This window comes from Aythya ferina, assembly GCF_964211825.1.
Source record: "Aythya ferina genome assembly, chromosome: 9".
Classification (NCBI taxonomy): domain Eukaryota; kingdom Metazoa; phylum Chordata; class Aves; order Anseriformes; family Anatidae; genus Aythya; species Aythya ferina.
In genome coordinates, this window is record NC_140305.1 from 14,693,349 (window position 1) to 14,714,148 (window position 20,800).

General features: G+C 46.6%; 1 protein-coding gene across 9 annotated transcripts in view; it reads right to left on the reverse strand.

Moving 5' to 3' along the window:
• GPC1 (glypican 1) overlaps nucleotides 1-20,800 on the reverse strand; it is a 344,777-nt gene that overhangs the window by 97,924 nt on the left and 226,053 nt on the right. For 8 of the 9 annotated variants that reach the window (XM_084528749.1, XM_084528750.1, XM_084528748.1 and 5 more), the window contains one exon: nucleotides 1,878-2,036. In XM_084528749.1, the coding sequence (XP_084384875.1) occupies nucleotides 1,878-1,986 (109 nt within the window). In that variant the 5' untranslated portion in view covers nucleotides 1,987-2,036. Of the gene's footprint in view, nucleotides 1-1,877; nucleotides 2,037-19,430; nucleotides 19,599-20,800 lie in introns of those variants that run through there. The other variant, XM_084528752.1, reaches the window with a different exon arrangement.

The window sequence follows — 20,800 nt, forward strand, 5'->3', positions numbered from 1 at the left end:
AATGCAGACAAAATATGATGAATACTGTTTTTTTTTTAATCTTGTCTTGCATAAATTATAAGCTCTCTATTGATTGCAAGGATAATTATTAAACAGAAAAAGGTACAATGGGAGCAGGAAACGTTTTCCTGGCCTTGAGGGCTCAATGGAGGTTATTCCCACTGCAGAGCACCAGTGATCAGTGCATTATGGTCTGCTGAAGTAATACTTAGCTTATTGAACATATATATTGTTCGATGTTTAAAAAAACAAACACAAACAAAACAAAGAAAACCCCAAACCCTTGGCTACGTACCACAACAATTAATGTATATTTTTGTAAAATACTAGAAAAAAAATAGAGAAAACCCTCACATGTCTTAATTGGCTTCTCAACATAAGCATCCCCCACCCCCGATAAGCTTGTTTTTGCATACTATTATTTTTATTGCTGTTATTATTGATCCACCAAACCATCGCACTCACATTAAACTGGTCCTTCACTAGCTAATTTCTGCTCAGCAACGTGATCTCAAAGCTTTCCACCAAGTTTTACACTCACGTGATACAGGTAGAAGGATGTTGGAGTGTCTGGGGCAAAAAGTAAAGGCCAGATGTACCAGCCAAAATCTGCCAAAACAGGCAGAAGAGGGAAAGTGTGCTGAGGTCTGGTGGATGTTCTGCATTAATCTCCGTGAGGGGTTGGATTTCAGAGGTCAGTGAATGTGCTCAGCAGCAACAGCTACATCAGGGCCCATTCAGGTGCCAGCCTGAGCAACCAGCATTGTAAGGCTCTTTAGAAAGTCTTGGCTATCGCTTTTTAATGCAGGTGAAAATCAATTAATTTTGGGCTTTTAAAAGAATGCCTTTGCTGTGGTCAACCCTGGCCACACAGTCACAATACATTTTGCAGAGATGCATTGCCTTTTCTTTCTATTCAGTGCAAAAGCACTTAATCTTGGTTATCAGCTCCCTGAAGGTCAGGTTTATTTCTTTAGATCTATTATGTACTGCTTGAAATTTCCAGTTCCACCTTTCTGGCTATTATAGCTTCTTTCTCCAACTCCTATTCTTCTCACAGTAACTCCATATGACGACTGTTGATAACGTTAAGACCACCATGATTCTAAATGACCGACCTTCTTTAAAATCTGATAATAGATACAGTTTCTGATTCATAGGTCACCTCAATTTTGCCAATAAACCATTTACTTCCAGCGGCCTTCAGACCCTGAGGCTTCCTGTGCACTGCAAAATGTTTTCTTCAGGGAACAATAAAAGTAAGAGAGCCATCCTTAGCACATTAGGAGGGCATGTTTGTCCACAATATCTAAAGCGCAATGACCTCTAAGATCTTCACTGCTGTACACCACTTTTGGATGTTTGTAGGATGCTCAAAGTTATAAGCAACTAACACGAACTTACCTCCTTTTCATTTGCAATCTGTATGGAACGAACAAGAAAAATCCATGCCTTCTTATATCCTACCCCTCTGCTGAGGACTATCCAGTCACCTTTACCATATTCTTTAGATTATACAGCTCAAGGCACAGTGCCAAGTCTTACATCACTACCTCTGAAGTTATGCTGCTGTGGTAAGACCTGATTATGCTATGCTTGTAAAAGCTGCATCTGTGCCAAGGTACACACTTTGTTGGTATGAGTGCCAGCCAGCCTCCTGCCATGGCTTCACCGAAGTGGAGTTCTCAAAATGACTTGCCCTTGCAAAGACACAGCCTGAGGTACAATTGCTATTGAAGGCCAACGTTTTACACAAACTATTGAACAAGTTGCAGAAGAATGAGTATCGAACACGAACCCCTTGCTCTAACAGCACCTGGGAAGCTACACAGTGACTGGATTCTGAGCAGAAAGTGAACAGATCAGGTGTTACTTACTGTCAAAGCTTCTGTACTGTGCCGTTAGGATCGTCTGCACAGAGCGACCGGCCTCTTTCATCATGGCTTCAAATTCACTTCGGCTTTTGTTTGCAAAGTTTTCCTCCATCTCGCTGGTGCAGCAGGTATAGCCTTGTGGGCAGATTCGCAGGTGCTCCCCTTAAGTGAGAAAATACACAGGTGAATGGCCAGCTCTGGAAAGGGAAGGACTTCAACCCAGCTGAACTCAGCATAAAAACTTTCCAACTCCCTGGTAACCTGGAGCTGCTTACGTGCCTACCCACTAGTTTGAGCTATCCTTTATTACTGTAGTAGTTGGTCTGAAAACAGGTAGAGGTTCTCTCATTGGAGACTGTGAGGGAAGCAAAAGTGAAGGAGATAAAATCCATGTGTTGGGCCAGTAAAAGGGAAATAAAAGTAACTCCTTCTCTGTCTGCCCTAGACAGAGCCTAGAAGACATAAAAGTCTCTCATTAAATGACACATTAATTGTTCTCGTTAGACTTCACGTCTCTTAGAGCAACTGTTTGAAACTACTTTGCCAAAAAAAACACAACACAGAATGAAACAAAAAACAACCTCCCTAAACACTATCCCTATCCTGAGAAGGGATTTCCATAACCAGAGAGATGAGAATAGAAGTTTTCAAAAGACAAAGGTATGCTGAATGCCACTAGAACTTGGTTGACTAATTCCCATCCACACATTTGGAAATCTGTCCACTAACTCTTTTTCTTTTTGATGAAAAATCTTATCTCCCAGAAAGAGAGAGAACCGCACCAAAAAAAAAAAAAAAAAACAAAAAAGGTTGCTATGACGAGTACTGATTGAATATACCCCTTGCTACGGAAGAAGGACAGGAAAGGTAAAATGACTCAGATGTTAAATTAAAAAATTCTTCAGTATGGGAGCTCCTCCTGTCCCTCCACAACCTCTTTGTTGTGAAGAGGCAAACATTTACATGGGCAGAGTCAGCATCATTTTGAAAATAATTGCCTAAGTTCTTATAAGTCCTTACAAACAAAGACAAATCCACCTGAAAATACACCCCACATTTCTCCTTACCCAGCAGTAAGAATTCATTTGAATGAAATCAAACATCACAGTTATTTTTTTAAAGAATAAAAACCCCCTTGTTTCAAGCACGCACAGAGATAAACCAATTACAAAGAAGTTAATGTGCTTAATCTAATTTGATTGCAATTGCCAGTGATTTTGCTGGCAATTTTACAGGACTGCTGTCTTAATGTCAGAGCTGAGCTGAAACATATATTTAAGATCAAGTTTTATCTTGTGTGCACTGACAGCTTCAAATCCCGAACCTGCACAGTCCTCCAGTTTCCCATTAAAGTCCCAAACTATATCCAGCACAGAGCCCTTAGCAAACAGGTGCCTCGAGTTAAAGGGTCTTTAAAATCGGGCACGGGTCCTACCCTTGTTGATATCATGTAATTAAGGAGAGCAGTGGGCCCTGCTGGCTGCCAGCCCTGCAGGGGCAGAGCAGCAGGAGAAGCACCACCATCACCCAATATAAGAACAGAGCCAACTACGAGCACCATGTCACCCAAAGCTTCCCGTACCAAATGAAATTCAAGTTATAACATTCGGCCGAGACTTTCTCTCATGTGTTTCCTTTCATAAAGCAGATTCCTGGAATTTACTTCCGAGCTCACTTCTCTCAAGCTGCATTTGTACGAGAAAGTTGTTGTGAGGACTGCTGACACGCAACAGACAGGCATGAAAAGGGAGCTGGAATTTTCTGACAAGACACAGCTTTGTTTCCTGTCACAGCAAATTAAAAACTTTCTTTTTGCCCAGCCTCTTCTGTCTGCTTTCTGCTTCCACAGGATTCCTGACGAGGATCAAGGCTTTATTTCTAGTTGTTTTACTGTGGTACCCGTCCTTCCACGCCACCCTTATCGTCTGAGGACAAAGCGAGGCCTCATCAGCGCCAGGCCGCCTGAAAGGCCTGCTGAGCTGATGGCCCCTGCAGCACCACAGCCCGCAGGGTCAGCCTAGGCCACCACCCACCCTTTATAAATCCCCACGTTTTGGTAAGCCAAAATAAAGCGGTGGAAACCCAACACTTGGGGAGCCCCCTTTCTCCTGACCCGCTGCCAGCACGCGGGCCTCAGCCTTGTCAGGGTCTCCTGCCCCTCTCCCTCAAGCTGCAGCCCGTTTGGGCAGGGGGACAGGGCACCCAGACAGCTGTGGCTGCCAAGTCTGAAGCCGTGGAGAGCAAACGTTGGACTCCAGAAATGAAACACGGGGACAAAACATCCGTGGGGCCTGTCCCAAAGGAGGAGGAGAAGGGTGCCCTGGGAGGAATAGCCCCATGCTGCGCCCGAGTTCCCCACCGGCAAAGGGGAGCAGCACACGTCTGAGGCGTGCTAATTAAAACATGACAGGACCAGACAGAAACCTCCACGCTCCCAGCCCAGGGTGTGTCTCGGCAAAGTGGCATCGCTCCAACCCTTCCTTAACAGAGCATCAGATAACCTGCAGCCACCAGATAGCAAAGAACTGGAGGGGAAAAAAGGGGAAAAAAAGAGAGAAGTAACTAAAATTGCCTAATTTTACACAGCTTTGGGAACTGAATAGTTTTTCAAAATGCTTAAATTCAGAGCAGTCTCAATTCCTTTTGATGCAACATTTATTTTAGCTTTCTACAGGCGTTCATATGGTACTCAGCACCACAGCATTTTATATCAGTGGGAAGCAAAGTTTTCATGATTTGTTTTTGTATTTCAACCTTGGTGTGTACAAAACAGTCTTACAGTACTACGAGAACGCTTCACTTGCTTTGCTTTTTAACCTGACCCACCCTGGAAACACTCACTATTATTATTTCAACTTTTTTTTTTTATTGACTTCAAAATAAACATACTCTAGGCCATACTTTTGCTTTCCCTATATATCAAAGTTCATTTGTTTGCTAACTTGCCATTATGTCACTGCCGAAGCTGTGCTATAAATACCTCTGGGTTCACTTGGCTGGAGATTACCTGCAGATATCTATGGAAAGTTAGAGGTGTTTTACAAGGAGTAAATCTGCAAGACACAGCGTGCTTTCCTCTGTTGCTGTGTCAGAAATTTCCCGTTGTCTGCAGCTGACACACTGTGAACCGGTTGCTTCATAGCGCATGCTCCCAGCCTGGGCAGAGCTTTGCAGAAAACAAGTGAGCATGACAGAAGCCAAACTGGCAGCCAACAGAGGCTGGGCCAAATCCCCTTGAAGATGACGGATATATTGCCTGTGACTCAGACCAACTTGATGAGGTCCAAGGGGGATTATGCTGTCCCATGAGAGCCTGTAACTCCAAACCAGCCTTCTCTGCCCAGCCTTCGAACAGGAGTAGCTGCGCTGGGCAGCATGGCAGAGGCACCCGGCGCATCTTGGGTGGCTCAGGTAGCACCAGCTCCACGCTGCCTTACACGCTCCAGATTTAAGACACGAACCTGTAAGTACAAGAAGCTGCACTTTGGGATACTCAGCTTTCCCTCACAAAGCTATCAGCTTACCCAACCTTAAGCAGCCAAAAATGTGCGGTTCGGAAAGTGGCCTGTGGCCCGCTGGAAGAGCTGGCTCTCCCACAGACGTGGCAAGAAGCTGCCGAAGCTGGGAGGGGACGAAACCCACAGACTGTACTGTCTCCTGGAAATGGAGACAGGGCACAGCATGCATGAGAACAGCATCAAACAAATATCTTGCTTATGATTAACTGCCCTGGAGTGGAAAGGAAGAGACAGGAGGCTGATGACAAGAAAATATCACACTGCCTGGTTACGGGCTTGGATTGTCCTTCAGATACCCTCTCAGCCAGCTGGGTTTACAGATCGTTTTGTCTATCAAATTCATTACTGTGTTTGAGAGTGCTGACTATTAAATCACTTCACCACTCCCTCCTCAGGGACAGAACCGGGTGCTTTGTGCAGGGCCCCCCGAGAAGAGCCAGGATGGGCAAGAAGGAGTGGGTTCACCACCGCACTTCTCCCCAGGCCCCAAGGCAACTGCAGCCCCCAGCCCATGGGGGGAAAAGGGAAGACCCATGAGTTTACCATGCAATGCTGATAACAAAGCCCTCAGCTCCCTCCGGCCACGTAAACAGTGCTATTTCTATCCTACATGACGTAGGAGATTGAATTCATCACAGTGTTTGCAGAAGGTTTGGGGTTATTTGGATGTGTTAGAGTATCTAAATGCAAATTATTACAAAATTAAACTCTGGGAAGAATAATTTATTTCAGGCTGTGATAAATCCATCACAAGTCTTCCCACCTATTTGTAACACTCATCCCATTCATTTTCCAAACTGCTCCAGAAACTCGTCTCATGCTCCTAATCCAAATCTGACCCCCAAGAGCTCCCTTGGCACCTCCCACCCAAACCCCCTCCTTAGGGTGGGCAGGTCTCAGACAACCAGGCTTGCTTTAATCCCACACTGCTGAGACCCCTCCTGCATGCAGCATGGGGAAGCCAGGACGCAGCCCTGGGACTAGGTGCAGCCAGGGAAGCAGTGAGAGCACAGGGTGAGCTTCGCTCCTCTCCTGCTGTCCCTGGTAGGCACAGGGCTCAGTGGTCTTCTCCCTCTGCACTTTTCATTCCAGATGCACCAGCTGGCAAGTCTCTTCCTAACACCATTGCCCCATAACATCTGTGTAAGGTGGTGGGGGACACAGCCGGTCTCTCGCAGGAGCTGCTGGCATCAGACTGAACTGAAAGCCACACTGCTCTGGTAAGGGGAGGGCAACTCAGGAGGTTTCCCATATTGCAGAGGCTGGTGTCAGCTAAGCGCTGGGCGGCCAGCTTCTTTGATTTGCAGTTAGCTGCTGGCAAAGTGTGCTATCTTCTATTTTCAGGTTATGTATTAAGAGTATCGGCCCGTTTGGCTTAGCTTTGCACATAACGCCAGGGGAGGCATAGCAGGCCTGAATATTAAGTATTGTGTGGCAAAATTGCAAGCTTTGATCAAAATGCACCAACCTATAGGTGCAATATCCACAAACGAGGATGCACATGGTGGCTGGCAGGGGCTGGTCAAGGAACAGGAGGACAACGAACACAGGTTAGTGAATATGGGAGCCAATGCTGAGAGGGGCAGCTTTGGCTCATCACTGGGGGAGAGGAGAGCCAGCGAGGAGCTGTCTGCTTCTCCAGCAGCCGGCAGGAACCCTGCGCAGACCTCAGCACGTAGCAGGACTTGGGTTAACCTCAGCCAGCCCAAGGCCACCTTGGAGCAGTGGCACGGCTCATGGGCTGAGGACTACGGGGCAAGGCAGGTGCTGCCCTGCCTCCTTTGCCCACGCCGACCTCCCCACGCGGGGGGACTTGGCTCTATCACAGCCCATCCCTGTTTCTCTGTGGTGCTGCTGAGGGAGCAGCTGGGTTTCTCAGAGGGCTGACAACAAAGGCATGGAGTCTTTTCAAGCTGCACACCACAGGTCTGAATTTGTCCTGTGTCAGCAGCTTTTATAATGTCTTACCATCTGATGGCTGATCAAATGGCTTGTGCTATCTGAGATGAACTAATGTTTTCATTCCAGATAAAGAAAACAAGCACTATGTTCCACATCAGTGATAAAAACAGCAAACTGGAAAAAAAAATAAAAAATAAAAGAGCTAGAGAATATGCTGCTTCTGTTTAAGCAATGCACACGTCTAAGACGAGACATCAGCAAACACTGAATGCTTGCTCACACAGCTCATCGTTCAGACCAGGATTATACTAACAAAAGTGAAAATCCAAGGGCAGATAATCCGTGAGATCTGCTTGTTCCACTCCTTCTCTTTTTACTCCTACCAAGATTTAATAAACTATCAAAACACTGTTAACCAAATAAGACAACTTAATCTGGCTGCTGGGTGGATTTGGCTCCGGCCCAGGGCAGCACTGCCCTGTAATTGCATTACAGTGAAACCCAGACAGCGAAACCCCGACACGGGGAAGAGACACAGGTATTTCTGAGAAAGACCACAACTGGCATACTCTGGGCACAAGACCAAAAAGGGGTGCGAGGCTTCGGGGCTGCCCCATCTCCCGCAGAACACAGCCCTCCAAACCAGGAGCCTGGCTCTCGGCGAGCCAGCTGGGAGAGCGCAGGTAGGGCTCGATGGGAATTTCCTCCTATTTGCTCTGCTCGTGTATTGAAATAGCTCAGACTCCAAGCTGTCAGCTCAGTGTCATGCTCACACATGGGAAGTGTGGTATCAATTTGTTTAATCCTAGACCCTGATGTCAGAGGAATTTATAAAGCAGGCAAACATGGGCAAAAAAAAGTTAATTAACAGAGGAGAAAAAGCCACCTTCATGTCCTAGAAAAATATTAAGTGCAGAGTAGATAAGAGAGCCTTCAGAAATGACAGTCTGACAATCCTAATGTCATCTGTGTATGTCTCTATGGCAAACTGCCCAAAGGAAGGGAACAGAGAAAATGTCACAAGTGCTGACAACAGGCTTGATTCTTAGTGAAAAGCTCTGCATGAAAGCACTTTACCCACTCATTGCTCCTTTGGGTTCTGGGAGCACCATTCCAAATGAACACGCCACTCCAGAATACCCCTTCCCATCAACTTCCCCCCCCCAGTTTCTCATTGGGTCTGGATGTGCCCTTAGCCACAGGGGCCTGACTCCCCTCTGACTCTGAGCTGTGCACACGCAGCAGAAATCAGTGCAGGGTGCAGTGATCCAAGCCTGTGTTTAAGGACAAAGCAGGAAGCGCTTTATAATTTGCAGTAGAAAATATCTTTTTCAGTGGTTTGAGGGAGGAATGAAGGAATGCTTTAAGGCCAAATCCGCATGTACCATGAGCAAGGTAACCCCTATTACACAGCGCTGCCTGAACACACCGAGACCTTGTGCTCCCAAGATCCTCTCCCAGACACTGGACCCACTGGCAGGGAGCTGCCAAGCAATTCTCTGCTAATGGAGAAGTGATCCAACATGAAAGGCTTCATAAGGGAGCCATGTCATGGTCTACAATTAGCACCCTCCAAATATATCAGTCTTGGAAGAAGCCTTCAGTTCAGGCTAGAAAAGTTGCAAGGATCATGGAGGAACGCACAGGGAGCTGACTTTTACGCTCTTTCCCTTTCTCTGAAAAGCAAAAAACTCCTTAAAAAGAGCCTCAGACAAGGGAAGAATTATCTTGTCTCTTCAGATAACACTTGTGGGGATGTATTGAAGCTGTGTGTCATAATCCATCACTATCAACCTCTTTCAAAGTTGTCCTGAGCACATCAGCTTCTTGCCAGATGTTTTCATTTATTTTTTTTCTTCTTCTTGAAACAAAGAGTCCTTTTATCCTCAGCTCGCTGCAAACTAAAATAAGATCAAACTGGAAACCTGTCACTCTTATCGGATGCAGTTTCATTTGTAACTACGTAAATATGTTAGCACATAGGGGGCAAAGCAATTCATTAACCAATCTTTTTCAATTTCTTCTCAGAAAAATTTCTACTAGCTTTTTTCCATCAGTCTGGAAAAGGAAATCTTGGTACTAAACTAAGAGTAAAGATGCAGTCCCCACTAAGAGGTTTAAGAGGTGATAGGGTGATAGCTTTTCCTTTATTCTTCAGTAACAAAAAACAAACACGTAGCAGCAACTGCGTCAAGACAATTATTCATACAATCCACAACTTGGGTTTGGTCCAAAAAGAAAGGTTTCTCCAGTCCCCTTGCTGAAACCCTGCAAGGGAAATGGTAACACTGCACTTTGGGATAAAGAGGCAGAAAGCAAGCCTACAGGACTGTTGCTGAAGAACAATGAGTGCTTGTGGCCAGTGGCCAGTCCCAATCATTTCAGTGGAAAAAACAGGAACATCTGGACTCTTGTATGGGAGCTACCACTTAGGGACCATTTCCTTTTACTCAAAGCAAAGCTCCTCAAGCAGTAGATACTGATGCAAAGAGATGACAGTCACCTTCCTGGGCTTCAGGCACGTGCCAAGCACCCAGCTCCTGCAAGGCACCCCCCTATTTCTCAGCCTCTGTCACCCCACAGGATGCTGCGATGGGACAGACCCAGCAGAGGGGATGAAGGCAGGACAGGACACCCAACAGAAGGCTGCCCCTGCGAGGACCAGACACTGCCTCCCTCCTGCCCAGCGTCACCAGGGCTGCAGGGCTGGCTCATTCCTTCCCTGCAGGAGAATGCATATGTCCAAGAAGGATCTTCTCTTCCAGCAGCACAGATCTCCCAAGGGAAAATAAACACAACTAAAAAACCCAACCGCTCTGTCTGCTGGTAAGAGTGAAAATGACTCGTGAGCATACAAAAAAGCTCGGTCTTTAAATAGTCATTAAACAAATGAAGCTATTGGATCAGAATCTGATTTTAAGAGTTTGCAAAAATAAAATGCCTATGCCTAAAAATTAAAGAAATTACATTTAATGACAGTCATTAATCTTGAATTCTATAAATGCGTATTCTTAATTTTGGAAGTATAAAGATGCACGTAATGAATTGTCTGAATGCCACGAATTCAAGATTACCCTTTTCAGATCTCTGCAGAAATTTAAGAGACTTTCCCTATGCAAATTTGTTGGTTTATGCTGTAAATGAGGAGTGATTATACCTCTTCCAAAACTGTTTGCTCTATGTGTTGGCAGGGATGTAGGAAGGTTCAGGATTGAGGGGGACAAGTTCTAGGTGCAGTGGGCTTTTTCCCTTTACAACTCAAAGCTTTTGTCAGCTCCAGAAACGCTCCATTTCCCCTTAGCTATTGCTTTGCTTTGTTTTGCGAATGTTTTGGCAGGCAGCAAGACTGCAGAGCTCTTTCCTACAATTTAAGCCACCATGAAAGGAAATGGAAAGTATGGGGTCATCTTGTGGGAACATGAATTGCAGACTTCCAGTTGGACCAGACTCGTGCAGCTGATGCAGAAGTTAGAGGAACGAGTACTGTGATCAAGGCCGGGGGCCGCAGAAGCCTCCGACCACGCAAGAGCTCAGCATCGGTAGGAATTCTGCTGCCTTTCACCCCTGCTCGCAGAAGCACGTCAGTGAAACCCGTGCCCTCGTTCTTCTATTTATGCCTCCGTCTGATCTGCCGAACTGCCAAGCAGATTACAGAAAGCTGGCTATAAACCCAAAGGTGGTTGCTACTCTTAAAACTAATCCCAGGGTATGAAGAGACGAGGGCCCTGCTCTAGCCATAGCACCACTATTTTGTGAGCAGAGTCCCTTTCCACAACAGCCAAACATCACCTTTCACCCCTACGTGGTAACTTGGGACCAGGCTTAACCTGGCTCAGCATTCAAACGCCACCGCGCTGCTGGATCTCGACGTGGCTCACAGCGCATATGCCTAAAATTTTACCAGAGAAATTTATTTTAGGCAACTTCTGTTTGAAAACTTAATGGAAGTGTAGTTGTTCTCCCCAGAGCGCAAGGAACAGATGACTAAGAAATGTTGCCAGTATCTGTCTTTCAGCGAGATTAGTGTCGGGTTTGTGTGGTATCCTATTTATAACTTTGACAAACAGCTCACCCAATCATTTCATACTTAATCATAGCTGTCTGCCCAGCTCCCTCCAGAGGAATGCTTTTCAAGAAGTATCTGCCAACATCATACGAACAAAAGGAAGCAAACCACAGTTAAAAAAACCTTGCTCCCCAAACCAGCACACAGCAAAAGCTCACAAACTATATAGAAACCAGGTCTTGGGAAGTTACAAGGCATAATTACAGCGTCATTATTCATGGTGCTACACAGCTATAGTTAGTCAGTGTTTCCACTGTAAACCCCTATTTTCATGGAGGTTTGCAGCTCAGCTGCAAGAAATTAGTCTATGATGAAATCTGGCAGGAGAAATTCTAGAGCTTGGATTATTTATTTTTAAACTATTTAAAAATGTTTTTCCCACTTTTCAATTCCTCTCGTATTCCTGGGGCTGTAGCAGCAGTAGTAAAAGAAACAGAGAAACTCTTCTTTTTGATGTCTGGTTTCTGTGCATGTCTCTGTGTGGTTAATGGGACCAAAATGTAAATGTAGCTGGGATCTCCAACTACAGAAGTCTTAAAAATTTGAAGTTATGATTCCCACAATTACAGCTCAATTTTCCTTTGGACACGTTTCAAAGTATTACTATCTAAGGTGCTGATTACTATGCATTACGGTGCCTTTACTTTCAGAGTAAACCCTGCATATCCACCTAGTGAAACCAAAGATGGGTTTACTCTTCATGGGATAGAGCTGTTGATTTCTTTACATTCCTTTACATCCTTCTTTGAAACAACATTTTCCAGGGTTTATAAAAGATTACTTTCTACTGGACTCGCCCCTAAGCCCTACATTCCCCCAGCTGCTGCCTCCCCACCCTCCTGGCTCTTCCCTTAGGGCTCACATTTTGACATGCACACAGGCATGGCTGGGGCTGCTGAAGAGGAAACAAGACAAAGGGAAAGGAGAATTACCTTAATAGGACATTCCCAGGCAATATTAGAGACTTTCACGACATTTTCAACCATTTATGAGAAATTTACCGCTGTTTGTATGCCTAAGAACATCAGCAAAATGCATTTGTTCTTCTCCAACTAGCTCTGGGTGAAGCCTCGTGGAGATTGAGCACCCCCAGCTACAGAAGAGTTTTACTTTCACACACACGGACCACGCTCTAGCAAGGTGCAGCAGTCTCTGGGCACTATGCCTGGCTGTTGCTGTGTGCCACAAGCAGCGCACATCAGAAGGTAGCTGCTTCGAGGGCAATCCCAGCTCAGAGAACAGTTGCCCGGCTCAGAAAAAAACACAACAGTGTAAAATTGTGAGCTTAAAGACTTACAAGACTCAGTTTGGAACCGTATTAGTGTGAATATGCTGAGTATTCATACTGAAATCTTTGGTACACAGGCTTTTAAAAACCTGTAATTTGTCCACACAATTTCATTTTCCAGTGAAACAGATGTCATCTGAAACACCACGTTTCAAACCCTGTGCTCCTGGACCTTCATGCTGGCATATGGGAAACTTGTCCACCTCTGAGGTCTGAACACCTCACAGTACTCTTGCTATCCTTGGAGATCCCTGTACTGGCACTGAGCCTCCTTCCCCTCAGCCAGCCAGAAGTGACAAAGATGAGAGTGCCTGAAAGGCACTGAAGGCACTGTGCAGCTGCCACCAGCGCACTCTGCAACCTCAATGTACTTTCAGAGGACTAGAACCAGGCCTCACAACACCATCCTATCATTTCTGATTGGGACTGAACATACTTACCTGTGCCACAAATTCTAGCAACCACCCTATTTATGTTGCAGTGAGGATCTGGACTACTCCCATGCCTTAAAAAGAACAAGGCAAAATTCCCAGCTACACTTGAAACTGCTTTTCAAGGTGGTAGTTAGGAATTCAGAGGCAATAAGATTGCTCGTGTACCTTCAATCATTTACAGGAATGTTAGCAAGACCTTGGCTTCAGAGGGCTGGATCACACTTCCCACTGCAACCATTATTACCCTGACATAACATGTTCTTAGAGTAACAGATGATAACGATGCTTTAACTAGTCTCCACAGAGAATAGTTATGATTAGGGAGTATCTTGGAGAAGCTGCCATTCATTAAGTACTCTGCTAAATGCATAAAGATGGGTGACAGAAAAGCGCTGCAATTTCAGGCATTTAAAACTTGAAAAAGGTCCATTCTTCACAGGTTGGTTATTGGGTCTTTTTCACTTGAGTGTCACCAAGGAACAGCAGATTCAGGTAAAATACAAACTGCACTTTTTTTTCTTTACCTCTTTTCCTCAGAACACAAGCTTTCAGTATTCAGCAGCCACCTTAAAAGACTTTATGGGCCAGTCAGTAAGACAGCACTTTTAAAACATGAATAATGAAAAACACGAAAACATGAATTTAGCTCTCCCAGTACTGTGTATCCAAGCAGCTATGTTACTTCCATTTGAGAAAATCTAGCATTTCAAAGTGTATTTCATACACTAAGTCCCAGGTACTTAACTAGCCTGAAATCCAGGATCCCAGTAAAAGTGGCAAACACTCCCTTTTGATCCTTTGTTTTAGGAGCTCGCTCATATGTTTTTCTCTTGAATTATCACCAGATTTTTCTTTCTTGTCCTAGAAAGAAAGAAGGGACCAACCCCAGGATTCAGAGAGCAGTTTTGTCAAGTCTGCAAATTAACTCCACTTCCAGATTCAGCTAAGCCGGTTAGAAATGTCCTTGGCACTCTTGAAGATGCAATCCACCATCTCCACATGTTCACCAGTCTGGCCTCTATTAACACTGACCCAATTCATAAATGTAATTCAAAAGCACCTTTTCTTTTTGTGAGATCCTAGAAGAAGTATACCACCAGTCTGACCAGTAAGTAAATGCCACTACAACTACCACCACAATCAATGTTTTCCAGCACTGCCCTGCAGTATTCTTTCCCTACACACTTCTCAGCTTACTCCTAAGCTGCTGATATAAAACCAGGTATCCACAGACAAGCAAAGGCTCCCAGAGCAAAGGGCTGCACTCTGCAGAGCAATCACACTTGTGTGCAGGTAGCTTGCCTCCCACCAGTTAGCTACCTGGCCATCACTGACCGGCTGGATAGCAAACTGGAGAGGATTTGCTTCTCTGAGCACCCATGGAAGTAACTGCTACACAGTTCTCTTGCTTTAGGTGTTTATAAGCAAGTCATGTTCCAGTCTTCAGGCTTCCCCAGAGTACTGCTAGGGGACTGTTCCCCACCCACCATATGTGCTCACACAGCTTGAACGCCAGTCACAGTGAGCCGCAGTGAACCTAGACGGGAGAAAATCCGAGTGGAAATCTCATGGGAACAGCTGCTGTCACTGGGGATGCTGAGAAACAGGCTGGGCAAACAGCTCTCTCTATATCCTACAGATCAGCTCTGTATTTGCTGCATTCGCTGAGATCACACAGTCTCAGAGGACTTTTTCATCCTCCATTTCCCAAGGTGTTATGACCTGCCCATCTCCCTGGCTGTGGTGTCAGGCAATAGTAGAGATCATAAGGGAGGCTCTTGCAGCTTGTCTGTGAATGCAGACAACAGATCCATCAGGCTGGGACAGCGACAGTCAAGCATACTGAGGCAGCATTAGAAATAAAAGGGAGCAGCAAGATCTGCACCTTTACTTGCATCCTCTTTGGCCGTGAGAGATGAAACCCCCTTCATTAATTCACTTCACACGCCATTTTTGATCCTGGTGAAATCCTCACCATCAGCAGAGCACACTCCTCCCATGCCTGCACAGAGCCCCCCGGACGTGTGATGTGCACCGCTTGGCCTTGCTCCAGCAGGAAAATGGCAGTGGACGCCCCTGCAGGTGGGATAAGCCCCTTCCCTCTGCGTGTGACTGGCTCCCTGAGCTTCCCTCAGCCCCTACCAACAACCACCTCTTCCCTCCACGCTCTAACTTTTACCTTCGCCTTAATGAGAGACTTATTAGGGTGCACAATTAACAAAACCCACACTTTGATCGGTGCTTGCCTCAAGCCGACAGACACACTGAACTGCTGACTTCTGAAGCAACAGCTGACACTGGAAACAAACGTGAAGGGATCAGACCTACTTGCAGAGGAGCTGCTGTCAAAAATCCGGTGCCTTTCCAACGTGATGCAAAGCAGTAGCTGGAACTTCACGTTTTTGCCCACCCAGCACCTGAAGCTGCTTCCTTTAGAGCCAACGGCATAACTCCTGCTGACTTCAAAGGCAGAGGGACAGGGCCCTCAGTGCCTTCAACTCTTTTATGTCCCACCTACGTGTTTAACAGCATGTTGGTCAAACTGGGGAGGGCTTTCATATCCATCAACCCTTTTCTGAGCAGCAGAGAGGTTCACCAAAACACAGGGAAAGGCCTTTTGCTCAATTATTTTAATCACTACCACTACACAGCAATTTGTCCTGATGTCAGGAGCTTGAACGAAGTGCCGTGTTTCAGAAGGGAAGCATGCTGCAAGTAAGGTTCTCTATAAACACTCTTGGCCAAACCCAACATTTCCTCCAAGACAGACTTTGCACTCTCTGCCCCAAGCAGCTAACTTGTTCCTAGCTATGGCCCTTTAGACTCTGTGATGAAAGGAACTAGGAAAGATGAGCTTCCTTCACAAGTCCTGATAGTATTTTGATTTCATACTTTTGTTTGCCAAAAGGGCCTTCTAGATGGATTTTAGAATATTTTTTTCAGCCTGAAACGTGACAGTTCAATAAAGGAATGCAAGGCTCACAAGAACAAGTTAACAGATTTCCTCAGGCAGTTCAAAGCTACCAAAATTTTACATGAAAGCAAAACAAGACAACAGTTTTGGGATGGGAAAATGATCCCAAAGCCTTATCAATAACACTGGCACTTTTCAATGTGTCCCTTTTTCACACTGTCCCCTTTAACTCCTAGTAGAGTCCACTTTCACTGCTGATTTGTATTCAGAGAAGCCATACAGAGCAGCCTGCAATGCAGCACAAGCACTGTATTTTTCAGGACTGATGTCATTTTGGAATACCCTACTCCCCCTCTGCTGCTGCCCAGATGCATCATCATACCAACAACAAAAGTCTATTCTAGTTCTGATGGATCTCTGTTGCCTTTGGAAAACACTCTCTACCATACTCACACATTCTCCTAACTAAATGGAGAGTGGGAAAGCTGTTCATGTAAACCTTTTCTCTAAAACCCCAATATATCAGCAAGTACCAGGCCAGGCCGCTCCTGAGCGCAACAAGCAGAAACAAACCAAGGACTAAGTACAAAGACCACTTGCCCACTCATTTTCTGTGGCATCAATCCTGGCTCTCCTTTCCATACCCTTCAGGTTATTTACTTTCTTAGCTCCCCCTGAACAAACCCTCACTGCTCATGGCAGTGGGTCATGGCTCCCTTTCCAGCAGGAATCCTCTCCCTGCTCAGCTGCAGGGGGCTGAGAGCAGATGCCAGCAGGGAGGCTTTGCTCTAACATGAAATGAATGCACAGTGGTCCTGTGGTTCAGGTCATACAGGAGGGCACCCCAGAAGATCACAGCCCTTGTGGCTTCCCCACCTGAGGCCTTCCTAGTTTACTGCTGGGAAACTTCTGCATTACAGTAACCCGTGCCATTCAGTCAACCTTTCTGCTTCCTGGCAGGCTGTCTCTCTCTTGCATCTCTTGTCCATCTCTCTTCCTCTACTTTCAGCCATTCAAGCTTCTTTGCCATCATCTGTCCCTTTTTGCTTGCCTCATAAATAAGCAGCTGGACGAAGGCACACTAGCAATTTCAATTACCTGAATGCAACATTGAGGTCATTTGCTTACTAGGATGAAGTAAAACCCATCAGCTGCACTGCTATGAATTCATTGTCTCTGCAAGGCAAATGGGCAACCCTGCAGTGCTTCCTTTTAAAAGGAAACAAACTTCCCATAGGAAAGCTCTCAGCATCTCAGAAAAGAAACATTTAATGGAACGGGCTTGCTGAAAGTGCATGTTGCACTGAGGTTTACAGTCAAGTGGTTTGTAACAGTAAATTGTGCTTATCTTCACCAAAAAAAAATAAAAGCAATGCAAAGGCACCACTTCCCTACTTTGAGCTGCAGACCTAAGATGCAGTGCTGCTGTGCATCCTCAGACCCCAGCAGGCTCGGGGGAGTCCCCATAGTGAACTTCTGCCAGCTGGCACTGCACCCGCAGACCATCCACCTCAGGTGAGAGGCATGGTGCTGGTTAAAGCCTTTGACACCACATCCATTTTGGATGCGAACAGCAAATTGACTGGAAAAGATAGTCATGGACCAGGAGGAGAAAAAAATGACCACATCCTCATCATCACATTCCCCGTGGAAATCTGCCATGGAGTCAGGGGTCGCGTCAGCACAGCCACCCATCCACAGGCAATGCAACTATGCACAGACACACACCTGTGCCACTGTCTTGTGCAGTGATTCCCCCTCCCCTGGAGAAGCAGCTGGAGAACCCAGTGGGGACGAGCCCAACAATTCCCATGTGAACGTCCAGTCTGCTTATACAGAGTGGACGTGGGGTGGGGAAGCTGGAGTATGCACAATCCGCAGCACTCTTGACATAGTGAGCAATAATTCTTTCCATAACCTGAGTGAAAATATCACTTCCCCAAGGAACGGGGTATTAATTACAAGCCTACGCAGTTTTAGCAAAGCCTGCAATGTTTATTTTGATCCTCACCACCACACACATAAAAACAGTAACACCACCTTTCCGTGGAAGCATTAGACATGACAAACCTTGTTTAAGAAAATGGATTTTGCCAGCAGGCCATCAGAAAAGTAAGAAATAACCTGTCTATACTACAGGCCACAACTGTTTCAGGATTTAGCCATTGAAAATACGCCTTTTGTAGCCTGCTTGGTTTGGGAGATAGCATCTATTTTAATCATCCTTGCTCAAGCCCTTCAGAAGCTGCTTAACAGCTCTATTCAGACCTAGAAAGCACAGTCCTGGGCTGTCTGTCATTCCTGCTTGTGATCACAATTTGTTTCCTGCATAGTAGAGGGTTGCTGTCAGCTAGGCTGTGTTTTTTCTTTATCCTAACTGATGAAAGTAAGGTTCTGGGAGGCCCTTACCAGAGCTTAGCACCCTCGCCTTTCCCAGCAGCACAGCCCCTGCTTTGCTCTTGGTTCAGCTCCCTTGCCAATAACCTCTGTGCCAGGAAATTAAGCAGTATCTGGTGTTTGTATCTCCCACTGGTCAGTCACGTTCTTCCCCCAGGGCCTTACTAACAACGAACGCAAGCCTAGCTCCAGAGCTCAGGCTTTTCAGCTCGTGTGTGTATCCCTCACACCCTTCAGACCTGCATGGCTGATTTAGAGTCAGCACCCCGGGTCTGAAAGGCTCTGCAGGGAAGCAGCTGCTGTCCCTTTGCTTCTAGATCACACCCAGAATCCTGAAGTTGAATCTGTGAAAACTTGTATTGCTCGGGGCAATAGATTCGGGGCACTCTGCATGGTCACTGCTACAAAGCAGCACTGGGCTGGCCTGAAGCACAGAGGTCATTAAACATGTCTTGAGATCAGGGCAAGTAACGAGGTAAGGGAATTCCTGAGTCTGGATACTTAGAGTCTACTCTCCTGCCCCTCAGGGTGCCTACCTGTTAAGATAAGCTGATCAACATTTTCAAGAATATCGTGTTATTTTGAGTGAACTTCAGGCATCTTAAAGAGGCCTTGTTTTCAAAAAGTGCTGCAGCTCACCTTCCAAAATTCAGAGCCTTCCTTGTCGCAGCACACTCAACAAGTTAAGGCAATGGAAGGAGCCGTTTGGGAACAAATGATGAAAATGAGAAGCACGTGCTGCTCAGGAGCAGCCATGCTTCTGGACCCTTTTCCACGCTTCCCATGTTACCAATCCAGCTGAATTTCTTTTAAAAATTCCCTCTTGAGAAAAAAAAACGAAGTACTCGTGGAGAAAAAACAGGCTGAGCACCTCACTGTCCCTTCAAGCCAGCTGGGGCGGCCCATGCTCCTGCCCTTCTGCCTGCTGAGGTGAGGACACAGGAGGGCCCTCAGCATGCTCCTGACAGGCTGGCCAGGTGGCTGGGCCTGGGACGCTGAGTGAGCAGAAGAAAGCAGTGTGGCAGCTGCCAGCTTACCTGGGGCATGGCTCCCCGGCAGGCGCCTTGTCAACACCTTCAAAATCCCTGAGGACACAAGTCACCCACAGGGTGTGCCTTCCTCCCTCAGCACAGTGAGGCGGCGAGCAGCTGTGCTGGGACAGCAAAACTGAAGTCCTCGCCATGAGGGAAGAACAGATCTTCTCTGAGCACAACGAGGGCTGCAACGTGCTTCGAACTGTGCCTCCCAGGCGGGACTCAACCATGCAGGCTGATCCCAAGGAGGGGCACAGCAGAGGGTGCAGAGCAGGCGTGCCACCACAGCTCCTGGCCGAGCAGAGGCTTTGGATCAGTACTGATTGGGAATAGCAGATGTTGCTCAGAGACAGGAGAGAAATCACCACATGAAGCCTTTTAGAAAGCACCAGGGAGCTAAGTGGTGTCTTTAAGGACAGCGGTGGGCTTATACATGATGCTGCTGAGCCCGAATCACGCAGCCATGAGCTGAGCGGCTCTGGTTGCTCAGGGGGCAGGCGGCCACGCTGAGGGAAGCCATCACCCACCACACAGAGCCAAAGCCAGCCCAAAGCTGCTTCCCTCCCCACACACCCTCCTGCTCCACCCTGGGTGCATGCCGCAAGCCCTGGAGGCATCGCTGGGTCATTTGGATGAGTTCGAAACTTTCCTCAGACAACTGCCAGGACTCCACAGCGCATCTCCCTGTCCTTATAACTGCTCCACTGCTCACAGCCACAAGGTTGCTGCCAGCTTCCCCAGCCTGCTGGCCCCACAGCCAGCCCCTGCCCTGCAGCCACGCCACAGAGCCACCCAGCAGTGTCCCCTGCCACCAGCCTGGCTGCTGCTCCTCCCATGGGGAGCACTGCTCCCGCTTCATGTGCTGGCTCATCTCTGAACGAGATTCTCTGTAGTCCTGTGGGGGTAAAAACCCTAAGCTCATGGGTGCTAGCTGCACACACGGAGCTGAGGAGCCTCTGGGGGGTTCGGTTTTAGAGAGCAGACTGCAGCTCCCATGGCAGCACGAAGTGCACAGTGAGCAAACAATCATAACCATACAGGACAGTGGGCAGCATCTTGCCAGGAAATGCCCCCGACTTTGCCATCTCCTACATGACTTCCTTAGATCAGCTGAAATGGGTGTTCTTGATTCAAGGAGCATTTCAAACATATACTGTGCTAGGGTTTTCCATACGGTGACAATTTGTGAATGGCATGGGAGGGAAAGGTGTGAAGTTCATATACAGTGTGTATTCATTTTATGCTGGTTTTACATATTTTAATAGACTAATATAACGAACTATAGTAGGTAAGTTGCAAAGACAGCGCAAGTGGTGTCCAATGGCTCCCAGGTAGAACTGGCTTGGTTTAAGCAGTCATAAACCCAGCATTCT